The sequence below is a fragment of the Pocillopora verrucosa genome, chromosome 6 (assembly GCF_036669915.1).
Source record: "Pocillopora verrucosa isolate sample1 chromosome 6, ASM3666991v2, whole genome shotgun sequence".
In the NCBI taxonomy this organism is placed as follows: Eukaryota; Metazoa; Cnidaria; class Anthozoa; order Scleractinia; family Pocilloporidae; genus Pocillopora; species Pocillopora verrucosa.
Window position 1 is genome coordinate 11,602,245 of NC_089317.1, and position 27,644 is coordinate 11,629,888.

General features: G+C 36.3%; 1 protein-coding gene and 1 long non-coding RNA gene across 2 annotated transcripts; one reads left to right on the forward strand and one right to left on the reverse strand.

Annotated features, from left to right (window-relative positions):
- Positions 1-6: 6 nt before the first annotated feature.
- LOC136281671 (hemicentin-1-like) lies at positions 7-23,762 on the reverse strand. The gene is made up of 19 exons (XM_066168387.1): positions 23,612-23,762; positions 23,150-23,503; positions 18,458-18,712; positions 14,469-14,738; positions 13,808-14,056; positions 12,686-12,955; positions 12,028-12,276; positions 10,653-10,913; positions 9,437-9,685; positions 7,731-7,985; positions 7,222-7,293; positions 6,475-6,554; positions 4,566-4,621; positions 3,357-3,553; positions 2,688-2,732; positions 2,272-2,388; positions 1,629-1,659; positions 1,036-1,315; positions 7-755 (listed from the first exon to the last, which is right to left on the reverse strand). Exons 1-19 carry the CDS (start codon positions 23,664-23,666, stop codon positions 441-443), a joined length of 3,660 nt encoding a protein of 1,219 aa, XP_066024484.1. The 5' UTR covers positions 23,667-23,762; the 3' UTR covers positions 7-440.
- Positions 23,763-23,889: 127 nt separating this feature from the next.
- Positions 23,890-25,871, forward strand: LOC136281696 (uncharacterized). The gene is made up of 3 exons (XR_010717906.1): positions 23,890-24,166; positions 24,382-24,534; positions 25,195-25,871. It is a non-coding gene; the product is annotated as an uncharacterized lncRNA (long non-coding RNA).
- The last annotated feature ends 1,773 nt before the right edge of the window (positions 25,872-27,644 follow it).

The window sequence follows — 27,644 nt, forward strand, 5'->3', positions numbered from 1 at the left end:
TGTCAAAAACGAAAAGCATACAAAAGGCATTTGTCACTCTTTGGATCCCGAAAGAACAAGATTATGCCATGTTAGAACTAATAAACCAACTATCTTACTCAGGAAACCAACTTATTTTCTGAATAAAAAATCAACTATAGCTATTATTAACGTTTTACGTCCGCTATTTATTTGTAATTAACAAAAAAACCAAGCATTCACAGCTTTGCTGTGAATGCATGATGATATAGCTGGGTAAGCACTGCACTGATGAGGCCCAGAACGTCGAAACAGTAATGGCTGAAGTTATTTGTAAATATGTGTATAAACTATACTACGACACAGATTATAGGCAAAAACTAATGATGACGTTTTCATCTCAAATCACAAAAAGTTAGAAGGAAATGATTGCCTGAAACTGCAACTGCAGCAATTCTAACGTGCTACTACCTCAGTTAAAACTAAAATCCTGTATCGTTAGTTGCCCCTGCACTGTCACCTGTGTTCTCAGCAGAGGATTCCTCTTTTCTGCCAGTAGCAGAACCTTGACCGTTAGAGCTGGCAGATGAGGCAGCACCATCTTTAGGATGGTCAGCACCCGTGGCTTCCGGGTTTCCCTTCAAAAACTGGGTGATGTCAGCATACTGTGTTTCAGCATAAGCCTCCGGCCGTTTGATCGGAGGCAGGGTTTTTGGGGATGTGGATACTTCAGGCAATTTCTGCATCTGATGAAATTCACCCAAATCAGCGTATAAAACTTCACCGAGCTTGGGCTTCTGTGGGTAAAAAAAAAAAAATAAAGTTAAAGTCAAGCCCCTCAAAAATATTTGCTTTCTCTACCTCCCACAAGATGAATGGGGGTCTATTAAAAAAAATATAAGTTCAATTCAACGAAAATTTAACGGTAAAACTTCAGAGAGGGATGGAAAAAAGTAGAAAAATACGGTACACTGTAGGGCTGCCTGTCATCTAGCAAAACAAAACAGATATATACAAACTACCTAGAAGACCTAACGGGCCAAACAACAACTAAAGCAAGAACAGTGGTTGGCAAACCTTTTTTGATTTATTCGACATATCGACTTCAGCGTAGGTGTTATCAGGTTCATTTTTCTTGTTCTTCTTTGACTTGTCCACTGCAGCATACTGATCGTCAATAGCCTTCTGCTCAGCAGCTTTCTTATTTTTCTTTTTGTCTTTCTTCTTGGCCTTGTCTACAACAGCATATGTAGGTATTTCTTCACAAACCGCTACTTCCACCTCTACAGGAGGCTGAGGTCCTGACATGGCATAATCACATGGTTTATCGCCTGACAGGGTGCTGTGATTACTGGAACTGGAACAGAAGTGTGTATCAGTGCACTTACTTAACGGATTAATGCTTCTGTCTCCAAATGAGTACCTTTGAGTTCCTTTAGATAAATGGGTATATAAACTGTTATTTTTACGATTCACGCAAACCAGGAAACGATTATGTCTACTTGTAATTCCTTCTCAGATGAAAAGTCCAGAAGTACAATTAACAGGCAACGGTTCAAATGTGAAACAGAGTGGACCAAAATGCAGTTTATGACTATGCAAACATAATTCGTGAAAATAACCACATCTACGTGCAACACTGAGAAAACAATTTGTAAAGAAGCACTTACAGTGGTTGCACGTCAACAGCAGAATTAGCCACTTGTCATAAAAAAGAAAACAAAAAACAGTCAAACAAGAATTCAATACCAATAAAGAACTCTAAGGTTAAAAGTGTAAAAGGTTGCCATTATGAATTGGGCTACATCACTTTAGAGATGATAAGTTCACTTTTAACACGATTTGTTTAAACAACCTGTCAACAATCTACATATAATCATGAAGTTTTTTTCATGCTTAAAACCAGTCCAAATGCAATTCAACATATATTGAAAGGTTTAGTTACTTTAGATAACAATTATGGTTTACTCACAAAGGAGAGACCACCTAAACAAGTCTTTACTTAACAGCAACAAGGTAACCTGTGTTATGCTACACAACGACAACAACAACAACAGCAAAAAACCAGCATTACTAAAAAGTAACAGAAACAGCTCAGACAGATGATGAACAATTACTAACTAAAGATGATAACTTATTCTTCACTTCTTACACCTTGCCGTATTCAATTTTTTTTTTGGTATAAAGCTGCTCTAAACTCGGATACAGACCAGTGCAACTCTAACTGAGGAATTTGTGCACTATTCCATAGTTGCAGTTAACAGGAAAATAAACGGAAGCACTTGTTTATAGTCACAAAGTAATTCCACTCACCTCTGGTGTCTTTTTTACATTTTCTTTGTTTGAGCACCCACCGTGTAATAAGGCAACAAATGATCCCACAGAGAAGCACCATGAAACCAATGAGAATGCCAATGCTGAGCCAATTTTCTGATTAACCAAAGGCAACACAGAAAATCAACTTCTATCATAGTTTTGAGAATTGGAAATAACAATATAAAAAGGAGATTCAACACGTGCCCTCTTGTGATTTAAATGAACATCATCATTTAAAAACAACAGTTCTTTAGGTTCAAACTCATTAAAGCAGATTTCAATTAAAAAAAACAAACAAACTTTGATTCAAAGAGAAACGTCATCACCACAACATACCTACTACAACACATCTTTAACAACTTCCCACGCTAATTATCAAAGGAGTATAAAGTTATAGTGGCTTAGAACCTTACTTTCACAGTTTTCTTTTTCAAAAAATGACTTCCGGCATACTGGTTCTAAAAGAAAAGAGGAGTACATGTAATTATCAACGTAAAGGCCCGTTTAAACGGTTTCAACATTTGACCAACATTCGTTCAACAGAAGTTGAACGGATGTTGGGTAAATGTTGAAACCGTTTAAATGGGCCATCCAACATTTTCGAGAACAAAGGAAAAGTTGAATCGATGTTGAATGAAAGTTTAAACCGATTTAAACTTGATTCAACACGCTTTCAACATTTTTACGTTTTCAACAATGTTAGACGACCTGTTCAAACGCACCGAACATTTGTTTCAACAAAGCGTTGAATGCAAGTTGAAGCAAATGTTGAAACCGTTTAAACGGGCCTTAAGAGGAAAATCTAAGCGCACATACGATCAGGCAAGCTGTTTTTAGGTCCAAAATAACTGAGCAAAATAATGTAGAGAGATACGTATCCAGTACGCTCAGACATTTTTTCGATTCGATGAGTTGAGATGTATTTTTCTCTCTAGATCTTGAGATGTACGAGAGATGATAAATTAGTTCATCAGGGAATTATGTCAGAGACATTTAAATGGCAGACACATACATCAGCAATAGCCTTAAATTTTCCAAAAGCAAACGCTGTATGGCGTCATTCAGTAAATCTTTTATTTTACCTGTTGGGGATGGGCTCTCTGTACTGGCTAATGACGTGGTTGTGTAAGAAATTTGAATTATGGAATTGGAGACGACTTTTAATCCATCAAATCTGCCTTGTTCTGCTGCCTCTTTCAGAATAGATACTACTCGGGCACCATCTATGGCTTTACTGAACTTCAAAACGGAATCTACTACCATTGTACCACTGCTACAACTATGAAAAACGAGAGTTGATGTCATTAGTAAGTAAACTGTGGGGGACATGTCTAATACGCATGCTCTCCAAAAGTTCAGTCGTTCATTTCCTGGGGGGCATACTCCTCAGGAAATTTTGTGGTGTCAAACATTTCATCTGCGAACAGAAAGTTGTCGCGCGAGCTGAACTTGACCCAAATGACTTATCTCTTCTCGTGATTTTTCACATTTATGAAGTCATCCGAGCCTCGCTCGTTTCATTTGACTGAAACATTTGTTGTAAGGAACATTAAATGCAAACATCGCCAACTTTTGCAATATCAGATTTTGAGCTTTTTTCGCGAATTGCCCCTATAAAAAGTAGAGGCAGGCCCGAAGAAATTTTTACATATTTAAATACTAGAATATTATAACCAGCTAGGTGGGTAGTTTCAGTTCCAGAATTGGTGTACTTTTGGAGAAATTCAGATAAACATTTTCCCTATTTTACCAAAACAACAAAAATGACCGAAACTGTACCGAGACGATTAATCTATTGGTGTGTTCACATTCACTCTCAGCGAAAATTGAATGAATCAAAGTGAGGACGAATGATGTCACTATGTATAGTAGAAGTGCCAATTTGTAATGTTGTATTTAGCTTGAGATAGAGAATTAAACATTTCGCTCTTTTTTTGCGACGTTTTTGAATGAAAATGAGGCCCCAGGCCTCGAACAAGTAGCCGTTGTTACCATGGCAACAAGAGTGCTGCGACCTTTAAAAAGGGCATTTTTGTGCATCCCCCCTGACTGCCTAACTGCATGCAAAATTTGAACGGGGGTTGAAAATTTCATTTCCGAAGATGTTTGATTCTTACAGAGACTCGTTCTTAATACTCGGCACCGATATCTAAGCAATGGCAGAGAATGCACAGTAAACTTCACAAAGTAGCCTTTTCGTAAAAACATGTGTAAAGTTACAAGTCTATTGGCTTCAGAAGTTTCCATTCCCACATAAAGTAACCAGCAAATTATACATAAAAGCCCATTACTTGGTACCACAGCTTACGCCAAGTTCGCAACCTTCATTCTTGAGAAGTTCAACAATCTAGAGGAATAAAAGGAAATTATTATCAAATTCACCGAGACAGACCCGACAACTTAGACGGTTTGTCTACTCAATAGAACAGATGCTGCTGGTCCGTTGAAGAGGTTCATAGACAAGAAACCAAATATTAATGCATCTAGTTTTGTTGAATAATTTACCCTTGCGAGGAGTAGGGGACATGGCTGGTACTAAGAATTAATAAGCATTTAAAACGTGCACGCCAAAATAAGTCCACTGCAATTTTCATTCGCTATTCATTTGGAATTTGAGAAAATAAACGACACTTTTTAAAAACATGTTTCGACAGTTCTTCTGTCATTTTCAGTTCTGATTTGTACAAAATACAAAGTTGAATTTAAAGTGTATAACACAGTGCGGATTGGACAAAACAAACAACAGTAACAGAACAATGTACGCATTTACAAGGAAAGTTTCAAACATGATAAATTGATGATTAAGTGTAGGTGGCTCCCATTGAATGTGGATAGCTTCATTGATTTTAAGTTGGAAAGTTGTGGAAACGTAATCAACGACGCTAAAACATTCATCAGAACATAGAGTGCGACATTGTGGAGAATTATGTAGATGTCTGAAAATGTGAGAGGTCTTATCACTGACCATGTGCTCACGTACGCGTGTGATAAATGCCGAGAGGTTTCGCCGACTGTTATCCCACAAAAGAAGGCTCGCCAATTTACAGAGCGTTATTGTAACAACATCGATATAAAGTTGGTTTTTTCATATTTTAAAATATGTAATATGTTTGGTGTGAAAGACCCCATCCCTCGTGGGCTCCGTACGTGTGTGGTTTACAAGTTTTTTATGTGCGGGCTGTGATGCCTGCTATGTCGGCAACACCTCTCTCATTTTCAGAACTGAAGATGACGGAAGAACTGTCGAAACATGTTTTTAAAAGATGTCTTTTATTTTTTTAAATTCGTTAAATATCTGCTGCTATCCTGACCTATTCATTTTGATTTAAATAACCCCGTCTTAGAAAAATCACCCTGCTTCTGCATAAACGTAAAAAGTAGAAGCTCCACTAGATCTACTCGTTCACTAAAAACTTATTTATGCTTGAGTAATTCCTCAGAGATGTGCGGACAGTCTACGCAACAGGAGTTTCAAAGAGAAATAAGAGAGGTTAAGCATGACTTACAGCAAACGGGAAATGACTACTTGACATTTCACGTTTGTCGTGTGACACTTCTTGCACTTAAAACTAAGGTAGCCTGTAAGGCATAACGACTTCTTCTTTCGCTCGCGTAATCTTTTTTCTACAGTGTCCTCCTTTCATCTTGGTCTTTCCCACAACTACGAAATAGTAGCTTTTTCTAAGTTGTTCTCCTGGTGTTGATCTAGGCTTAAGATGACTTTAAAGAGTGCTTAAGTCTAAAAAATTGCGCACAGGAAAGATTTAAAATCCTTAGCTGGAGGTTTAAATCCTATGAGATAACAAAACTGCAAAAAGGGAACTCAGCAGATCATCGACAAATGCACGGGAAGCTCATAACAGATCATAAGCTGACAGCTCCGTTACGTGAGCCCAGAGTCTTAAGATAAGCAAAAAATTAGTAAAAAAATAATCAAAAAGGCGCGTATGGAGGAAAAAGTTGCGGAATTCTATTTACCGTCCACGCTACCATAGAAAACGTTCTCTTTTCGTTGCAGTTTTCTAGCGGAAAAGGAAATAATTTACAAAAAAAATATGCCAGACGCTTCTAGCACTCCCATCGGCAGGAAGGCTGGCACTAACACCCAACACTGTAAATGTTGTAAGTCATATTCATATGCTTTTTTCGTAAGCTAGGCTATTGTATGAAACGAAGTTTTAGTCCAATAAGATGACTTACTTTATTGACCAACTTTTCGGCGACCTGTGTTCTGTTCTCACAATCTGCTTCTACAGTAACACTTACGCGAAGCTCGTTCTCTATGACAAACAAAATAAAAAATAATAAATTCACTTCTCTTTGAAAAAATTCACATTACTTCAACAAGCATGTCTCAAAAAGAAAAGAAGACATATCAAAGGCTTGGAGAGGCAATCGTTTCAGAAGATCATACAAGTTAAAGTACTCAATATATTCTCAGCATTGCATGTAACAACGTGTGGCTAGGTAGTACTCACAAAAGCACACACGATTTGCGAGGGGTGTTTGAGGAATTTTTTAAACCCAAAGGCGAAAATCAGAACCCATTTCGTATTATTCAAAGAGCATAAATAAACCACCAACGCAGAGGTCTACCCTCGTACTATCTCCAAAAATGGATACCCAAAAGAGGTGCTTTTCAAGAACCTCCGAGTGTTGTATGGGCTAGGGCCTTTATTATTCTAATAAAACAAAAACTCTTCATGCGCTGAACTAGAATCCCGTGAGCTGACACGGGTAAGTGAAAGGCCTCTGAGGCGCAATTTTCATGTATTAATGATGTCCTTCAACTTAACATTTATGTTCACTTACCACCTTTATTAGCTCTCTTTCGATTTTTGGAGCTCCATTCGGACAACAAACTGTTTTGCCTCAGTTTCATTAGGTCGTAACAAAAAGGTTGAATCAGTAATTCCATGGCATTTTTTAAGGAAAAAAAGCATTTACCTGAGGGCACTTTTGAGCATAGAATGGAGGCTGTGCTTGGTTCTGTTATTGGTGCTGAGGAGGTTTTTTGTACTGAGGTATGAAGAATAATACATTGTAACCACCTCAGATCAATTCAATCAACCGGCACACAAACTACTTATTGAAATGCACATGCAATCCTTGTGTCTACGTTCATTAGATAGAGCCACGCTGTATCCTTCTAAAATCAACAACCACCGCATCTCCGTTTAGGAGGAAAACTTCTACGCTCTTTTTTGAGTTAAACATGGGTTGGCAGCTGTAGAGTATGAGGACAATGAAGTGCTTATCACATAAAATAGGAAATAAAAAATTCTGAATGCTCTCCTCTCTACTCTCTTGTTCGTGGATAATGTTTTTTTCTCTGAAGTTAATCTTATGCGGTTTTAATTATGTTAAGAAGATTATTGGCAATTGCGTGGGATACCTGAATCAGTCACATAGTTCAAATACTAATTTATTTATCGTACTAAACCCACAAAACTTACCAACATTTAAGAAAAAGGTTGCAGATGCATTTCTTACGTCACTTTTAGCAAAACAGGTATACCATCCCTCGTTACTTGGAGCAGCATTCTGAAACTCCAGAACTGAGCTGTTGGTCGTTTCATTGCCGCTGGTATCATTTCCTTTGTACCACGTGACAACAGCCGGAGGGTTTCCATTATCTTTAAGGCAAGGAATGGCCACGTGTTCTCCTTCTGTAACAGTTTTAATCTTTAGGGGGTTGGCTAATGGTCCATCTAAACATGAAAAATTACACATGCAGTGAGGATGAGTGCTAAGTGTAGCGAAACTTGATGTCAAAACATAAAGCATATAGGCAAAGCGATGAGTGCTTTACCGATCTCCATATCTTTTGTTAGCAATGTTCTCTGTGCAAATTTCCAAACTTGATAAGGATAGGACTGATATCAAAATTGACATGCATAGGACTGTGTAAGGTACAACAATAAAGCAATAAAAAAAATACTCCAATAGAGAACAATTCGGGGTGGCTTGATTTTGGTAGACACAAACGTGCAAACCCAGCATTTCTTTGTTAAGACTACATCCATGGTTGCTATTCAAGAATTGGTTTACTTTTAGATTAAAGAGATTTATAACAATTAAAACCCATCTTTACTTGCACACTGCGTAATTTCCCTCATCCTTGACTATGACGTTAATATCACACGGAAAAATACTTCCCTTGCGTTTGTCTCTTTTCCTTTAATTTTTTTTGTGTGGATGATGGCAAGAGTTATGGAGAGCAATTTCAACCACTGCAAAGCTATCAAGACCTAGAGACTTGCCCCCTTTTTTCTTTTTAGATACCATTATCACTTTGTCAATATGTCTGACTTTTTCGTGATATTTGTAAGTAATAGTTTCAAGTTGTAAGGTGGGCGCTATTTATTTAACCATTGCTAAAAAAATATACAAAATAATTTATCCATAACAAAAGCACAACATTCACACAATCCAAACAAATGCATGTCTGTCTTATTCTTTAACAACCGCGTACAGGACCAAATAAGTATAATACCGTCCTAATAGAGTAAAAAGTAGTTATATGCACAATTGTCAAAATATTTCCAATTTACAGGCTGCAACAGCATAAAAAAACTCACCAACAAAATAAATTACCTAAATCAGTACTTGTAAATTCTAGAAAGTGTCCTTAGTGATGACAGTTCTTACAAGTAGTTATGAAACATGGAAGTATTTATTGTTTAGGGAATAAATGGTAGGTCGCATTAAACACCAGTAAAACAAGTAATTTTTTCAAAACTGTGTTGTTGATGCAAGCAAGCACCTACAAGAACAAAAAGCACAAAAATTATATCAGCAGAGGAGGAAAAAAAAAAAAAAAGAAGGTAGAAATAAAAGTTGAAGGATAGGGAAATTTGTTCCACCAAATGAGGTCCTCGAACTTCCATCAGATCCGTCCAATTCCTTGCACTAACATAGTTAAAAAATACCCCCAAAAAATGCAAACTAACCAACTTTAATTCACCCTTCCATTGTGGCAGCTTGGAAATAGCACAAGTGAAAAGAAATGTCCCATGAAATTCACCACTACTTCAACTAAAATTTATTAATTCCATCACAGCCCCTTAGTACATATTGTGACAAAAAAAATCAATGACAACTGCAGCATTACTGCTGGTAATTACAACTATTTGTAAAGATATAATGTATTCTTCCTTACACTTTACATCAATGAACATGGTTGCAGAAGCTCTTCCACAAGTGTTATTTGCAACACATTTGTATTCTGTTTGATGTCTTGTGATGTTAGTGATGGTCAACAGCTTTCCTGTTTTAACGAATTGACCAGTCTTCACATTCTGCCAAAACTGATATGGGGGAGGAGTCCCTGCAGTTAAATTACACTCCCCCGTCACATTTTCACCTTCCTTGACTGTTACCTTTGATGTCTGTTTTACTGTAGGTGGGTCTGGTGGGAATAAATTTTAAAAAATACTGTTGAACCTTTCATAAGTAACTCTATCAATGAGCAAAAGGATAAAGTTTTATTCTTTAACCACTGAGTATCATCAAAAGGTATATTGTAGAGTAAACGCGAGAGCTCTGAATAAAGATGCCAAACTAACATGCTATCTCTATTCTAGTAACCTGTTCACTACAGTAAAGTTAAGTGTAACCCTCAAGAACTGTCCCCTCAACATCCAAACAGCTCTCAGCACAGAATCATGTCTAAGGTTCCCCCGGCATAAAGTGACTAATAGTAACGCTACTCATCCTTGATGGGATGCTTGCCCACTGCCGTTAACCTTCAGCAATTTACGTGTTCCCCTGACAATTTGCTGTTACCTATTTAGGGATATTCCTCAGGGATATGATAAATGATTTTTAATGAATACAACACAACAACACTGACCAGCTCTCAACCTAGGAACTTTCGATCCCTTCAGACTTAAGCGCACAAACTAATGCTTCCCTGACAAATGTTACATGTTAATGGTGCAAACAGTATAGTAAGAGATTACTTAGGGCGGCATTAGCGGCTTGAGGCTACAAGGTTTCTAGTAAGATTAAGATTACTTCAAGTAAGGGAAAAAAAATACAACAAGATTTTCATATTGTGAACTGATAATTTCCGCCAAATGCATCAATGACTTTCATAAAGTTGTACCATTTTCAGCTTTAACAGTCTCTTATTCCTATAACACTTTAACCCTTTCACCCTAAGAGTGACTCGCATCTAATTTCTCCCTACAATATCACCTCTGAGTCACACATCAAGGTCACGAGAATAAAGAAAATGATCACTAACTACTGAAGGGGCTCTTGATTGTTAAACAAGTTCTCCTTGTCAGAAAATTAAAAAACAAGTAGAGTACAGTATGGAGAATATGCATACTGATGTTAAGGTGTAAAGGGTTAAGGACCAGCAGTCTTACCACCAACATTCAAAAGAGTGTCCTTGCTTGTACCGTTTCCTTTTAACGACTGTGCCTCACATTTGAAAACAAACTTGCCAACAGAGTTCATAGTCTTTGTCCATGTTCCAGATTTGTTTGTACTGTCCCTTGTACCATTTTGAAACAACACATAAGTATTCACTGGAGGATTAGCATCAGCAGTACATGTGAATTGAACAGTGCTTCCACGGCACCCTGTGCCGCTCGGTGCTATATCTAAATTGACTTGATCAGGGCCATCTGGAAGAAACAATGTAAAGAGTTTATCAGACCATGATTTATACACTTACATTTTTTCATACATATAATTAGTACAATAATACCTTACTTTGAACAGTGCTAAAGTTACCTCAACTAAACTTCATGCTCGTCAATTAGCAAGCATGGGACAATAGATGGAATACTACTATGTATAAAAGAAATGCTTCTACTCCATTACAAGCATAAGAGCCCTCCAGTTTTCCTGACATCTAAGGTCAGAAATAAGAATCTCAGTGAGATAGTGATTGACAGGACTTTACAATGAATCTGTATCACTTGGCTTTCATACATGTTCAAAACTTATGGATCTTTCATTCCTATAAAATACATCTCTCAATTTTTACATCGAACACCTTCCTACACTCTCTACTCTCTCTCTCTTACTCTACTAAAAACTGACAATCAAAAGGAAATTTGACTCTTTCTAAATTTGCGTTATAATACGATGACTGGGAAGAAGAAGCATTGAAATTATCACTGTGTGGCTCAATACGTATAGGAAATCGTATGAACGCGAGTGCATTTCGTGATTTATGGGCACGAGTGATGTTTTGAAAGTTCTCAAAATTGCACGAGCCGTAGGCGAGTGCAATTTGAGAAATTTCAAAACATCACGAGTGACCATAAATCACGAAATGCACGAGTAGGTTCATACGATTTTTTATTTATTATATTCTCGACAAAATTACTCCATCGCGCTACTCTGCACGCCTTATGTACTACAAAAAACACTTCAATGGGTTCCAAAATGCTCACATGTTTTATTTGAACCAATCAAAAATGTAATGTTGTGACAGGTAAATCAAGCGTGAAGTTCTTGAAAGTTTCTCAGAAAATATTACAAGCCGAACTGTCAGCCATTTTTTATAATTTGGTGTTCAAATTTGGCGCTTCCCCGGTGTTTCCATGGCAACTTCTCCGTATTGCACTCTATAACCTCTCTTGCACTCTATAACCTATTTATGCATTCATCATTGACCAATCAGAAATGCGATATTTTGTTGAGTATATAATAAATACATGTACAGCACACTGACTAGCATTGTATAATAAACATTACTAAGCCTAATGCAAATATCATATAGGTTCTTACAATGCACATCAATGAACATCCCTGTTGATTCATTTCCACAAGTGTTTTTTACAGTGCATCTGTATTCTCCACTCTGATTCCTTCTCATGTTAATGATATTCAGTAGCTTTCCTTCATTGACTTGACCAGTTTTCACATTCTTCCAAAAGTAATTTAGAGGAGGAGTCCCTGCAGTTACATTGCACTCCTTTGTAACATTTCTACCTTCCTCCACTGTTACGTTTTCTATCTGTTCCACAGCAACTGGAACTGGAAGGGATGAACGGGAAAAAGGAGTTTTTTTTAGTAATGAGACACAAAAGTACAAGTAAAAGTACATCTTGGAAAACAAAACTCGCATGAAAAGACAATGGATAAACAACTTTGGAAAACCTGTGGAATGGAGTTCCATGGGAAATGAGATCTTTCAAATAAAACCTGTTTTAAATCCTCCATGACTTTATCTCCTAACAAGTCTCAGTTGTAAAAACATGACCCTATCAATTTGGATACACTTAAATCCCATCAAAGTTAAATTTGAGTTCTGTCAGTCTGCGCATATTTTCGGCAAACAACGGGTTTTATGTAGAACAATGATCTTCACCGTTCCTTTTACATATGGAGGTAATAAAAGGGTTCAGAATATTTCACTAGCCTACGAGTATTATCTAAATTTTACCTTTCACAGATAGAGAAATGTTGTTTGTGCTCGTGACATTGTCAACTTGGTGATATGCCTGACATTTGTAAACAAATGTTTCTTCCCGTGATATTTTCTCTATCCATGTTCCTTTTTCACTTAAACCAACATCTGTTTCATTCCTAAGGAGCACATAGTTATGGACTGGTGGATTGGCTTCAGATGATTTGCATGTGAAATTCACCCACATATCAGTACAACCATTGTTCTCTGTTGTGTTCCTTTCCAAAGTGACATTATCTGGCTTAACTGAAGAAGCAATTTGTGAAATATCACCTTAATATAAATATCACCCTGTTGTTTTTAACATAAAAAGAGATAAGATGGTGAATTCGAGTCGAATCATTCAGTCTGGAAGATAACTTTGTTTATAAGCGCATAACATAGTGTCAGGGTTCGTATAAGATTTTAGGGCGATTAGAAATGCTGTGTTTTTCGTGCAATCAATAGGTCGATGAAGTGACAGAGAGGAGTATTTGGGTAACCTTCATTATAAGTTTGAAGCCTGTCAGTGTATAGTTTACCAACAGAAGGTAAAGGAAAGATATTCTTAACTTTTACCCTTGATTAGCTATCTGGAAAATTAGGCAATAAATGTTAGCCTGTACTTTTCATCTTAAAATAGAACCCCAAATATCTCACTTCAACATATCCCTATTCGATTTCTAATGACACTGTGGAGTAAAGAAAAGGTGCTGCCTACTTCTACTCCATTACAAGCATAAGAGCTCTCCAGTTTTCCTGAAATCTAAGGTCGGAAATAAAAATCTCCGTGAGATAGTGATTGACAGGACTTTACAATGAATCTGTATCACTTGGCTTTCATACATGTTCAAAACTTATGGATCTTTCATTCCTATAAAATACATTTCTCAATTTTTACATCGAACACCTTCCTACACTCTCTACTCTCTCTCTTACTCCACTAAGAACTTACAATCAAAAGGATATTTGACTCTTTCCAAATTTACATTAAAATACGATGACTGGGAAGCATTGAAATTATCGCTGTGTGGCTCAAGACACACATGTGCAGCACGCTGACTTGCATTGTATAATAAACATTACTAAGCCTAATGAAAACATTACATAGGTTCTTACAATGCACATCAATGAACATCCCTGTTGATTCATTTCCACAAGTGTTTTTTGCAGTGCATCTGTATTCTCCACTCTGATTCCTTCTCATGTTAATGATATTCAGTAGCTTTCCTTCATTGACTTGACCAGTTTTCACATTCTTCCAAAAGTAATTTAGAGGAGGAGTCCCTGCAGTTACATTGCACTCCTTTGTCACATTTCTACCTTCCTCCACTGTTACGTTTTCTATCTGTTCCACAGCAACTGGAACTGGAAGGGATGAATGGGAAAAAGGAGTTTTTTAGTAATGAGAAACAAAAGCACGAGTAAAAGTACATCTTGGAAAACATAACTTGCATGAAAAAACAATGGATAAACAACTTTGGAAAACCTGTGGAATGGAGTTCCATGGGAAATGAGATCTTTCAAATAAAACCTGTTTTAAATTCTCCATGACTTTATCTCCTCACAAGTCTCGGTTGTAAAAGGTAAACCCCATCAAATTGGATACACTTAAATCCCACCAAAGTTAAATTCGACTTCTGTCAGTCTGCGCACATTTTTGGCAAACAACCAGTTTTATGTAGAACAATTATCTTCGCTGTTCTTTTTACATGTGGAGGTAATAAAAGGGTTCAGAATATTAAACTAGCCTACGAGTATTAAAATATCTAAATTTTACCTTTCACAGATAGAGAAATGTTGTTTGTGCTTGTGACATTGTCAACTTGTTGATTTGCCTGACATTTGTAAACAAATGTTTCTCCGCGTGATATTTTCTCTATCCATGTTCCTTTTTCACTTAAACCAACATCTGCTTCATTCTTAAAGAGCACATAATTATACACTCGTGGATTGGCTTCAGATGATTTACATGTGAAATTCACCCACATATCAGTGCAGCCATTGTTCTCTGTTGTGTTCTTTTCCAAAGTGACATTATCTGGCATAACTAAAATAACGAATTTAATAGATCATGTAAGCATTAATTTTGATTTCATGCTCCTGATGTAATGTAAGTGAGTAAAACAAGTAAAAGTACATTAAATGCATAATTATGAAATAATTACTAGCATATTCTAGCTTGTTTGAGAATGAAAGTTAAGAACATTGATTATAATTTTGCTGAAAATAAATGTTTAATAAGAAATCAGAAGTTACTGTATAACTATCAGCTCCTGAAGGTAAGTGAGTATTAACCCTTTGACAGAAAAAACACCCATGGTCAACTACAATGTGTGTTATCCTGAGCGTTCTAGAAAAGCCCTCCCAACGCACAACTTAGCTTTGATGGTGTAAACAATTGATTTTTATTTTTTTCATAATTTTCTTCAACAATTATGTGTTACTAAGGTGCACCTACTTAATGTTAACAAGTAAGAATCATAGCACTAATTTCCAATAAATTCCTTTCAATCACAAGTATTACCAAGTGTTACAGCAAATCTATAGTTAAATTAAAAGCACCTCTGGAGATAACAATAAATTATTTTACTTAGTTTGGCTACCTACAGTGTGCTCCTAAATGTATTTCACGAGTCTTCAAACAGCAACTTTGAACAAACCTGCATGAAGAGTATGACAAGGCCATCTTTTCTGCTGAGTTCATAATAGACAAAGGCTGACACAAAAAGATTTTAATTTGCAGATATGAAAACTAAATGTGGCTCATTCCGTTTCCCTTTTACACAGTAACTTAGGTTTGTGGTGGTTGGAATAGAAATAGACGTCATAAGCTATTACTGTCAAAATCTGACGAACTGAACTGTGAAAGTAGAGCTTTCCTCAGGTAACAAAAGTGGATGAAAATCCCTGATGTGAAGAAGAGAGTCGCTATTCAAAACTTGCGAAGTTCAACTTATTGCTTTCTTCCCTTCACGTCAAATTCATGGTGTTATATGAGAGCTTCATGTAGTGGAAAGGATCGGAATATGATAACCATACTTCTAAAACCATTTCTCTAACCCCAGAAAAAATAGCATCGACGTTGCATTAAGTTGTAACTCAGAAGGCTGATACTGCTACTGAAGCTATATGACAATCTTATCTCATGACCAGTCTGACAGCATCTTTAGCATCAGTCATGATGGGTATGTCAGGTCTCCTCCCTTCCTTTCCAGCAAGCAGGAAGCTGCTTGTTCATTCTTCTCCAAATAAGCCACAATTATTTTTTTAACCATTTCCTCAACTGCAGCGGTGTTGTAAAAGCCATCTAAGCCCGGTGATTCAGTCTCTTCTCTCATTCCCTCATCTGGTTTTCTTGCACATAATAAGTTCATAAGAAAGGGAAACCTTGTATTGCTGATTTTTTGGCATTGAACATTTTGGACTGATTGGGCTGTTCATGTTACACTAAACTTGTTACAACGCAGCCAATTAGTTTTCCTGTTACATGTTCATGTTTTAAATACATTTATCAAATCATTCTCAATAATCTAAACTCTAATTGATCATAAAAAGTGCGGTTTATGCACTTCCTGGATTCACTCCTTAGTTAGTGTTACAGTGCTGTTACACTAACCTCCATATTTTGCCTTCAGCTGTTCCCTGGCAACATTATTAACATTACCCTTTCAAAAGCCTTGCAGTGCAATATACTTTCACTAAAAAGATCATATAAATCCAAGCTCAACCAGGGTACGACAAAAGTGCTGTTAGATATCCCAGGGTTGGTGAAAGTCCCATCATGCAACCATGATTCTATAATAGTGATTTGCTTGAGGAGCAAGCAAACTTTACTGAGACAAAGCAATTGTTGGAACTATTTCTTGTAAGGCATCAATAATTGTTAGGGAAGAACTGGGTAAAAATGATAATTTAATTTTTAATTCCTTTAGAACCAGGAAAACTCTTTTTCAGTGTGTACATGTGCATCTGTAGATGTATGATGTTTTCCACACGTTTTTATTTTAAATAGAAAAATAAAAGGGACAAAACTTTTAATTTGGTTAATTGGCTTTGAAATAATCAATAATATAACATGGATTTACAAATATACCGCTCATTGTAGAGGATATGGCTAATGATGTTACTAAGTAACCAAATATTGCTCTAACTTAATAAAACAGTATCCATGTATGCGTATATTAGCAAAAACTCTAACAATAGTTTTGATCTATAGAATATAAACATCTTCTAAGAACCGCAAACAATGTTGTAATTTGTTTCATCTAGGTGTTACACTTTACAGCTGTTGTGATATACATGTACTTCTACTCCACAAGCATCACTTGTTTTAGGGGATGTTATTACGATTGGTCTTTGACTAGACTGCAAAGTTGTAAGATCAGCACAAGTGCATTAAAGTCTTGATCATGCACATAAATTTGTGCAGCTTGCAGTGTGGTGCAGTGTTTCACAGCTTTTTTGTTTTTTTTGTTGTTGTTTCTGTTTTTTAATATGCTTTGTCTTCTTGTTGTTTTTGTTACTGTCATGCTAATTGCAGAGCTTAAGTGCTGCTATTAAGGCTGTGAGAATGTTTCTGTCCTCTGCTCTCGATTAGTATCAAGAGAGCAAACCCTTCTTGTCGTAAAAATGTGAAAATTGGTGAAATCGTGTAAAGAAATTGGCCCTCATTTGGTTATGAAATTTGATCATCGGAGATGTCGTGAAGTCAAATTATGTAATATGCTTTTTTCTCACACAACACTGTTTGAAAAATAATAATGTACAGTAGTGTGAGTCACTTAGAGGGTTGCTTTCATTGATTTAAAATGTGATCTAATATTCTGAAACACAAATCACACCTGAGAGGGTATTTCCACTGACTTGCTGCTACAATTTAGCTGTTAAGGGATAACATGACAGTAGTGCAAGATAGGTGCACTTGGTGTCTCAGAAAATGGTTCAAAATACAATTTTTTAGCATGGTAACATCTACAGGTGATTTTCCTTTTTCATCTCTTTCTGAAAGTACACATTTTCATTTCAAAGTCTCTGCCAAGTGCAAGAATACAATGACTGAGATGTTCGAGAAATCCATTAGTTGACTGTTAAATTGAATAAACTTTTGTCATCTTGAGCATATTAAACTTTTGTATTGCATCAGCATGAAGTTTTTGTCCTCTAAGGGTCTCTAAAAATTAACATGTACATGAGAAATAAGATGACCATTATAAGGAAAAAAACTTCCCCTTTGCTGCATGTTTGGTGATTACAGCTCTCTCCCAGTATTAAATTTTGCCTCAATGCTGTTCTTTGTTTCATTGTTGCTGGTTTTTTTTCAGCCGTTCATATCAGTTTAATAAGTTACTATCTATCATCTTTTTAATCTGATTATTGCAGACAATGACTTAAATAGCAGTGTCACTAAGAGTTGAGGAAAATTTGATTTCATAGGATCATAACTTTACAATTGTTTGTTTGTTTTTTTAAATTGAAATGTTAAGCCATTTTACTTGATGTTTCTACCATTGATACAGTGTCTGTGCTTCAAAACTAAAATCTCTCATTTCTATTGGAACACCGCCAAGTGTTTTGTATTTCCACTGAAGTGCGATATTCATACAAACTTTAAAATATGGGCAAGCTTTATACACCAGTCAAAAACTGAAAAAAAAATATCAGTGTATAACATCAAAATTTCCCTGCAAATACAACTAGGTCACATGAATTAGGCAAAGTAAATAAGGATTAAAGATGTATGTAGTTGGTACTACAAGGTGTACTCACAAAGTACATTGACGGAGATGGTACTGTTAACTGGACTTGGAACCTCATTATTTGCAATACAGCGGTATGTCCCACTATAAGTCCTGTTGATATTTACAATATGCCAGGGATTTCCAACAAACAGCATTTCATCATCTGACACTCTGGTCCAAGTGATGTTTGGGGTTGGTTTACCAGTTGCATTGCAAAACAAAGTCAGATTAGAACCTTCATTCACAGTCTGGTTATCACTATATGATGTTATCCTTGGTGGAACTGAAAGAAAAGAATACAACAATGTGTGACTTTGGTAGAGACTCATTATTACAATGAAAAGATTTTTCACAGTGATTTTAGTCTTAAAAGATAGTAGTAAATAGCTATTGTATATACATTATGTACTGTGCAATAGCTGTTGTATTCAATGCAGTTACCATGTGTTCTTGCTTTACTTTGCTTTATCTAGATTATATATCATGATTAATACTCAATAACAAGTACTATTCAAAATTTACTCCTCTTGAAATTTTCCATAGCTTACCTAGGTTATGGTGTAAAATATAAATTTCTGCTACTGTACAAGATAGAAATTTCTGTGTTTTTTATTTCTACAGAAGCAGAAGGCTGGGGAGAGAAAGAAGTTTTTACCAAGGGAGTATGTGACAGTCAAAAGGAAAGTGAGGGGAGGAGGTGAGCCATAGAAATCACACCAGCCTAAGGTTATTATTCTTTTGGGAAACTCCTTTGCCCACAGACAGAGTTTCTGTTTGGTGGGTTTAGCTCTATTTGTTAATCACAAGCCAAACAGCTTCATTTCCCTTTTGCTGGAAAAGAATGATTGTCACCTCTGTCAAAAGTGAAAATTTTAATTTTAGCCTGTATCCAACTGCTGCCTGCAATTAAAAGGGTTGATTTTTTTAGTGGGGGGCAGGGTCCAAGGGACAGCTGAACACAGGCTAGAGGCAGTTTTCAAATGTTTGTCAGAACACGTAATATGAGCAAAGCAGAAGGATGCTTTTTCCAGAGTGGTCTCCTGATAAGAAATCCTGCCAGTGTTACTAAATTGGAAAAGCTTAATATTTCAGATGGTTGTTTGCATCAAACAAATTTTGACATATAAACCTTTAAGTGCAGTAATTGTTGTTTGTCCAATTTGACTGCTGTTTACAATCAAATGGCAGAAAAAATTGACAATGGGATTAGCAACACCTACACTCACTGATTATCATTATGAACATATAGAATGCAGTAAATATCAGCCTATATTTGTACCCACAGAGGAGCTTCAATGCTTTGTTGAAGCCATTGACTCTCTTTGCTAAAAAAAAAATGTCTCACAGTTTCACTCATTGGCTCTAAGTGAGTTTGTTGTTGTTGGAAGACAGTGGCTCTGGTTTTAAATACATGTACACTCATTTTTAGTAGATATTTGCTCATTTCTGGAAATACAGTGACACACACCTTGACTTGGGCACTTATCTTATCCCCTTTCCCACCCTCCCCTCATCCCCACATCTACTCTAACTTTACTTAAAACATGGCCAGACGAATAAATGATTGCAAGCTTGTAAGTTAACTTGCCCTAATAAGACACCTGCACTACAGGCAATGCGGAGATTGTCCACAATTGTCAACTTTAAAACTGTTAATTTCAAACTCCAAAAATTTTAGAATTGTCTTTTCACACATTTCCCCTAAACTTCAAAATTCTTCAACACTATAGCAGCAAAACTTTTTGTTTCAAATCTGAATAAGTAATAAAATGTTAAAAAAAAGTTATATCATCTTGTGACAGTTTAACATACAATGGCTGTTTTTTTCAATTTCTTTTAAAACAGATGAGGATTATTTGTGATACATTTTCTTCCCTTTTGTGTCATTATCATGTATTTTTGGCAATCTTTTAGGAATTTATTGAACACAAGCTTGTTTTTCCAGCTTGAGATTGTCAACATCATTCAAAATTGCAAACTTTATGTAATTGGGCACTTTACCCAATTCACCAATTCCTTTTTCACTGCAGTCTTTTGAGAACTGATTTATTTGTGAATTTGAAATTTTTGGCCAGAGAATAAGAGATTTCATCCCTAAGATTTCTGCAAAGTATGCTTGAGCATCTATTTTGAATCACTGTTTACCCATTTCAAACCAACATTTATGTATGACTATGATAGCAAACCAAGAGACCCAAAATTCAATTGACCTAAATACTGAATACCAGGATCTTTAAGTTGAATTAAATTGTTCAACCCAATGGCCATGCTGGAGGTCTGGTAAATATGAACAGTGAAATATTAAGTGAACTTTATTGACAGAGACATTTGAAGATCTGAGATTTAAAGGACATGCTTGCATGATTGCTAATATACCAGTATCATATATAATGAATGTGTAAAAGTAAGTTTGATGGGGTCACATTCTAGTAACATACTGGGTAAGACATAAGAATGGTTACGAGTTGATTTTCAATTTAGTAACTTCTTCTAGTGATGGAGAGTTGTGAAAAATATTCTTTGGATTTATCAGTAAAAAAGAGTGAGACCTTCTTCTTTGTAGATAAAACAGTGCACTCTTTACAATTTCAATAAAATTGACAAATAAACAATTGTTACAACCATTATTCAAAAAATTGTAGATGGTTTCAAGTATTTGAACTAGGAATTCAAGATAGTTCCAGGTAGGTCCAAGCATACCTCAATACTGTGATGTGATTGGTAAGAGGTAAATACCATAACACACTGATCTAATTGGTGCAAGATACATACCCTATGGACTGATATGATTGGTGCGAGATATACACCCAAATGCAGCACTTTGATTGGTGTGAGCAACATACAAGTACCATTCGATATGCTAACATAGAGTTACTCTTTTATATAAAAACACTCACAAAAATCCTTCAGCCAATTGCATACCACAGCCCTGTTCTTTTTTAGTGAAGCATTTGAACATTCCAGTCTATGTTTTAAACATACATCTACATAATCTAGCCACATTGTGGAAAACAGACAGTTTCAATGATACCCTACTCAAAACGAAGAAAAAGAATTTTCTTTGTGCTAAACTGTTTCACATTTTCTTTAAAAATTCCATGGATTAAATTAAACCTGACAACAAGTTAATCTCTTATCCAAAATTTGCCTTACATTGTACATTAAATCAAACCAGCCTGACGGTGTTTTGTGGGTTTTCTTTGTTCTATGTTTATACTAATGAACAGTCTTCAACGACCTCTTGTTAGCTTGAGATAATAACCAGTTCCTCATTTTGATATATTGTTAATGGTAACAACCTTAATCTTGCCAATTCAATCTGACATTCCAAAATAACCATTACCTCTGCATGCAACCATTAAATTGAAGAGAGCTTAAGGATGGTTATGAATGTGCACTAACTTGGATTGTTGATGTGTCTCATTTCATTTTCAAAAATTAAGTTAAATTTGGATGTTTCCTTGTTTGGGAGGCTTGAAAGGCTGAATACTCACCATGGATGCATGTATTTCCTCAAAAAAAAAACTTATCCATGCAAAAAACCATTTATGAGGGTAGATCAGATATTTCTAACAGATATAATTTTGTTTATGATTTTGATACTTAATAGAACAAACCTCTCAATATCTCTACTTATTTTTCCATGGGATGCACAAAAGTGATAAAACAATTAAAGAATTCACCAGTGTCATAAGAAACATGGTCTAAAACACGAAGGTGAGTTTGAAAAATCATGGACTTCCTGGTTCATGTAAACAGGTTAACCACACCATCTTCCTTGTCCACAACAAAATTTAGAATGAAAGGCTTGTGCTACAAATCAAGCTCAAACTTTCATAGCTTAGAAGACACTGAGTGTAAAGCTTCTTCTAACAGCAGCATCTAAATTTACAACATTTTCTACATGTGGGCAAAAGCAAAAACAGTCTCTGATTTGATCATTCTTAAAGTAAATTGAGGTGAGAGGCTTCCCAAAATAGGCAATCTCTGTGATTGGCCTAACTGAAAACAAATTTTTTGTGCTATCAGATGTAATCATTCGGGAAAGCTTTGCATGACATTTAAAAAAAAGTGGCTGAAAAAAAAGACTTCAACTCCCCAAGCCAAATCTGTTTTTGTGATTATATCATCATCACAACACACACAACAACTTTCACTTGTTTAGGAATTACACCCTTAAAACCGAATGAATTCAAGGAAACTAAATTTTAAAAATTACAAGTGTCATAACCCACAAAAAGTTTTTTCTAAAGCTACACAAAAGATAAAAATTTGCGTGAAAAGTATCTTGATTAATTACAGGAAAAAGACACTGATGTCAATGACAACATTCACCCAGAGAAACATGAAGGATTTCTATCCTTTAGTGTTCAGAAACAGTTAGCTAGTGAACCACATTTTGTTTGATAGCTTGCTTGCTCATTATCTCCCTAATTCTTTTCTTGATCTTCACTGTATTGTCTTTTTCTTTTAAAGAAAATTTCAAACAAGCTACATCTTGTTTTGTTTTGTTCAGCCACTACTGAATCCAGATTTCATGACAGATGCCTAACCCTTAAGATTAAAAGCAGTCAAAAATTAATGAAACACTAACTCACTGAAAAATATCAAACAACAAAAATATGGGTGACAGACCTAGTCAAGAAAAACCCGGAAACTTACAAAGATAAATACACATTTCAAAATGAGCCATCCGAAGTATCTGATACGCAATTCTCACCTGTAATTTCCAGCCGTATATTGTATTTCCAGATACCTAAGTTCGTCTGAACCGCACACTGAATGGTACCATCTCCCAACTCACTGACATTTTTAATCATCAAAGTGGCCACTTCACTTTTTTTGACATCAAAACGATCGTCATTTATTAATGTTATACCGCCTACTATTGCAATCTGAGTTCCATCCAGTGCCCATGTTTTTGTTACCACTACTTCCCCAGTTCCCAGTGTATAGTTCCACCTCAAAGCCACATTAGTACTTCCATTCAACACTGAAAACGTGAATGTTCGTACGTCATTTCCATCATTCGGGGTCCAGGCTGGTGGAGGAACCGTCCATGTGAAAGATTCAGCTTTAAATCAAAATCAAAACAGGAGAGAAATTCGAGCGTTAGAAGGGATTGCAATAAGATTGGTACGATAGCCGCCATTGAAGGTTCCCAACATACCAAAACTTTTACCTGTCAGCAAGAAATCAGTCGTTAGCAGTGCAAAAATGCTCTTTACAAATATCATCTTAGGAAACTTGTCTAGGGCAAGTACTAATATCTCAATATACAGACGAAACCGCAAGTGAAAAGGCTCATTCTGCTTACACCAGACACGGAAGTAGGAACTAAAATTCCCAATATCACTTGCGGTTTTCCTCACGTGACGCATTGGTTTCCCGGGTTATAACATAAACAGAGCAGCAGAGGGGCATTTTGTTGCGCATGCGCCAAGAAAGTTTGTTCGGCGCGTTTGGCGCCATTTTGATGTTTTCAGCGCGCTTTTGTGGATTTTCAACTGAGCGATCGACATCTTTCTGTGATATTTTTTGGAGAGGGATGGAAGAGTATGACAAGTTTACCACCATTTCTAACTCTGTGGATACTTGTGGAGTTTACTGGCTCTTCGGATGAGGATATTTTAATGATCAAAGTGCGAACAAAACGCGAAAAAAGGTCGAAAACTTGAGGTTTGAGATTTGATTTGCTGACGATCAAGATGTGCACATGAGTCTACAAACCTTGAAGGTTAGTCTTAAGATGTTATTGTCGTACTTCTATGAATCACGAAGTGATGTGTGAAGGCGATCGTGAGATATTCGTTACGATAATAGAAGGTGATTTACAATTTGATCTTATTTTACTTCAACTTTGAAATAAAATTACGTTAAGTTCGAGGTGGCCCCCAAGCTTCAAATCACTTCAAATAACATCTTCTCTTCTTTCTCTTTGTTATCCCATAGGACACAAGACTTGAAAAAATGTTCCAGCTTCAGGATTGAGTTGCTCTTTCTACAACCTTCGGCGAATTCGTTTTTGGGAGGTTGAGGTGGATTTTCCAAGTCATGGCTCACAACTGTCTTTGGCCTTTTTGCTCTCCAAGTCTGTTGTACTTGGTATGTAGGCATGTGTCTTAACAACGTTTATAGTCTTGCCTCGATCATCTCCGGTTTTACCTAATTTTGTTGCTGTGTTTTGCTGAGAATTTTTCTGATTGCCCTTTTGGGCTGGAAGTGCTAACTAGAGGATAAACTTCGGTAGAACTTGTTTTATCACATGGCCCCCAAATCCCTCACCACTGTCAGTTCATTGTTTATTTATTTAGCTTTCGGTCTAACGAGTTCATTTACCTCAAAAAAATGCGTGGGCTTTGTCTCATGAGTTTAAACTGGTGCCGTTTTCTTCATGCTCATGTGTTATTCGAAACGGATGGCGTCAGCTTCATTCTTTCTTGTTTATTTCAGTAGAATACTTCTGCCATACGAAATGAATTTTGAGTCGAAGTGTACTATAAATACTCGCAGATTATAATTATCTAACTTTCTCTGGTGAGCAATACAACAAATGAATAATTGCTCAAGGGGCTGGAACTCCTTGTTTCTTTAGAATGTGAACTACAGTATTTCTGTCATATTCGAAAACGAATTTCGGGTTAAAATGTCTTCAAACCAGTTTGACTTGTATTTCACTTTGCCAGATAAGTCTTGATCCCTCAATTTTTATTTCTTAATTGAGACTGATGATTGGAATTAACTATTATGTTCTCTGCTGTTTAGGGAGATGTGAAGTGACCCTACTACATATGGTCTGTACTGTTGACAGAAAGGATAGGTGTGACATTTGCTGTGGCAAGCTGGCATTCAAGAGAATATCATTAGTACCAGAAGCTTACTACTGGTATAAATAATCAATCTTTTGTTCTCTCCACACAACTTGCCTCAACTAGCTTATGCTATATGCAACTTGTGTCTATACCTTTTTTGCAACTATAAAATTACCAATAAAGTTTTTTGAAAGTTTTGTCCAAATTTCATGGGAAAAGAATATGAGGAGTGATCAGGTGAAATATTGTCCTGTTCCTTAAGAGTGTTTGAGCTTCCAGTGAGGGCTATAAAATTTCTTAAGTGACTGATTTATGATTTTTCTGCCTTAAAATTAGCACAGCCAAACCCCTGGCTTAAAACTATTAATTTCTGCAAATAGGCATTCAAGCTGACACCCATTACTGCAGAATATGCAATGTCAAAGTCCCCTTTTGACTTAAGTCTCATTTCTCTTAAATCTGATAGATGTAAATCATCCATTTTCATAAAGAGATCAACAAACCTCTTCACATTAGTTTAATCTGACCTCGCTAAGTCTTATTCCTGAAAAGAAAAGGCTTTTGGAAATATTTTGTTGTTTTTTTCCTCACTGTTAAATATCAGCCTTACCGGTTCTTTGTTGTTTGGCATGTGTAAGAGTCTTTTCAGACTGTCAAATTGTCACACAACTCTTGTAATTTAATAGGTTGGAGGATAAGGTTGCAAAGAGTGTATATGATTTTTTGTGCAGTTGAAATGATAAATGATAGTGATTTTCATTGGGTAATAATTGATTTATTTAACTATTCATCTTACAACTGGAAGCCCAAAGTAGTACTTGTTTTCTTTCACAATTTCCCCACATTATCGATCATATTTGATGATATTTCTGAGACTAATGATTGAAAAGACTTTATCTTACTCTGATAAAATTCATAATTATTCCTCCATTTCTAACCAGATGGAGCTACCATATCTCTAGCATTAGCATTTTCTTACTTTTCTTACTCGACATTGACCTTTTATTATTTTGATAATCGGCCCTGCCGGTTGTGATTCATGTCAAAAAAAACTTTTGAAACAAAACATAAACCTCTGTAAACTTTACATTTTTGCCAAAATTGGAGGTACACTGCACTAGCAGTACAGTTGAAGCTCTAAAAAACGCTTACAGAAAGGCGAGTACTTCAAATGATCACCGATAACTTGAGATAGCAATGACACGATAAAAGTATACTATCCAATTCTTTTGTACTCTTCGACAGGCCACTTGCATCCTTCAAAAATAACATCATCTTCATCGATCGCCCAGACAATCACGAGACAAGACTCAAACAATCTTTTGCATTCTGAATTCCTTGTACACATCACACAATAATTTCAAGGATTTGCCGCTTCCACCTTCGTTACAGAAGTAAAAATGAGAAGAAAGGTTGTCTCAAATACTCGAACCATTGTTTTTTCCGACGTATTTTACTGCTTATTTTCTTTCGTGATTCTCAAGCGGGAAACCGACGCAGGCGCATACCAGCGGTTTCTCGTATCAAACTAAAATTTACCGGACATGCGCAACAAAATGCTCCTCTGCTAAACAGAGCATCAACTGTGGGTCCAACATTAGCATCAGCCGAGAGGAGCCTGGAATCTAAAATCCAAGTAAGGCGCCGTTTAGTTGTAACGTTGAAGTTGTGTCTTCCGTTGTAGTAATGTCCTTACACCTAATAACCAGTAGCTCTTCAACAAGCAATTTTAAGAGCCCATTATCAACTAATGGTATGGAATAACGATGTAGTAGCAAATCCCACCCTGGCATCACCAGGACTTTTTGGTCGGACGCTGGATGGAGACAAATGGGTTCCAGTTATGACCATCTCCTTGTGAAGTGCAAGTGCGCTAAGGAGAGATTTTCCAAAAACCGCTACCGGTGTAGAAATAATGGGCTAAACTGCACGGATCTTTTTGGGTGTTCAGATAGTTGAGAGCCAGGTGAAAATTTGCGAAATAATGAAGACGACTATTCTAGTGAGTGGTAACGAGAATGATGAGGAAGAAGATGGTTATTGAATATGATTCTGACGTTTTGAGTGATAAGGTTTTGCAAAAGGACGCTGCCAGTCCCAAATCGCTAAGAGATTTACCTAAGGTTTAATCTCAAATGTCTGTGCCTCTTTTGAGTGAAACAACTTGTCTATTTCTGAGAAATATTGCCTTAAAGTCACGAGTAATAATGTTTTTTTTTTTTAATGCATATTTCAACTCTTGAGCAAATCCAAATATGACAGCCGCGCTCTCGTGTTGTTGAAATTCTCGAAAAGGAACAGTTCGAGCTCAAAGAAATATTTACGCTGTTTATAAAGTTAACAAATAAAGAAGCCTTAACTATGCTCTGTTCTGATGTAAAGCACGCAGGAAGCGACTAGAGC

Excerpts from the sequence above, each read along its gene's own strand:
- LOC136281671 (XM_066168387.1), bottom strand. The coding sequence starts at position 23,666 with ATGATATTTGTAAAGAGCATTTTTGCACTGCTAACGACTGATTTCTTG. Across the intron at positions 4,622-6,474 it reads CCGAAAAGTTGGTCAATAAA|ATTGTTGAACTTCTCAAGAA; the intron begins GTAAGTCATCTT and ends TTATTCCTCTAG. Across the intron at positions 3,554-4,565 it reads GGCGTAAGCTGTGGTACCAA|TTGTAGCAGTGGTACAATGG; the intron begins GTAATGGGCTTT and ends CGTTTTTCATAG.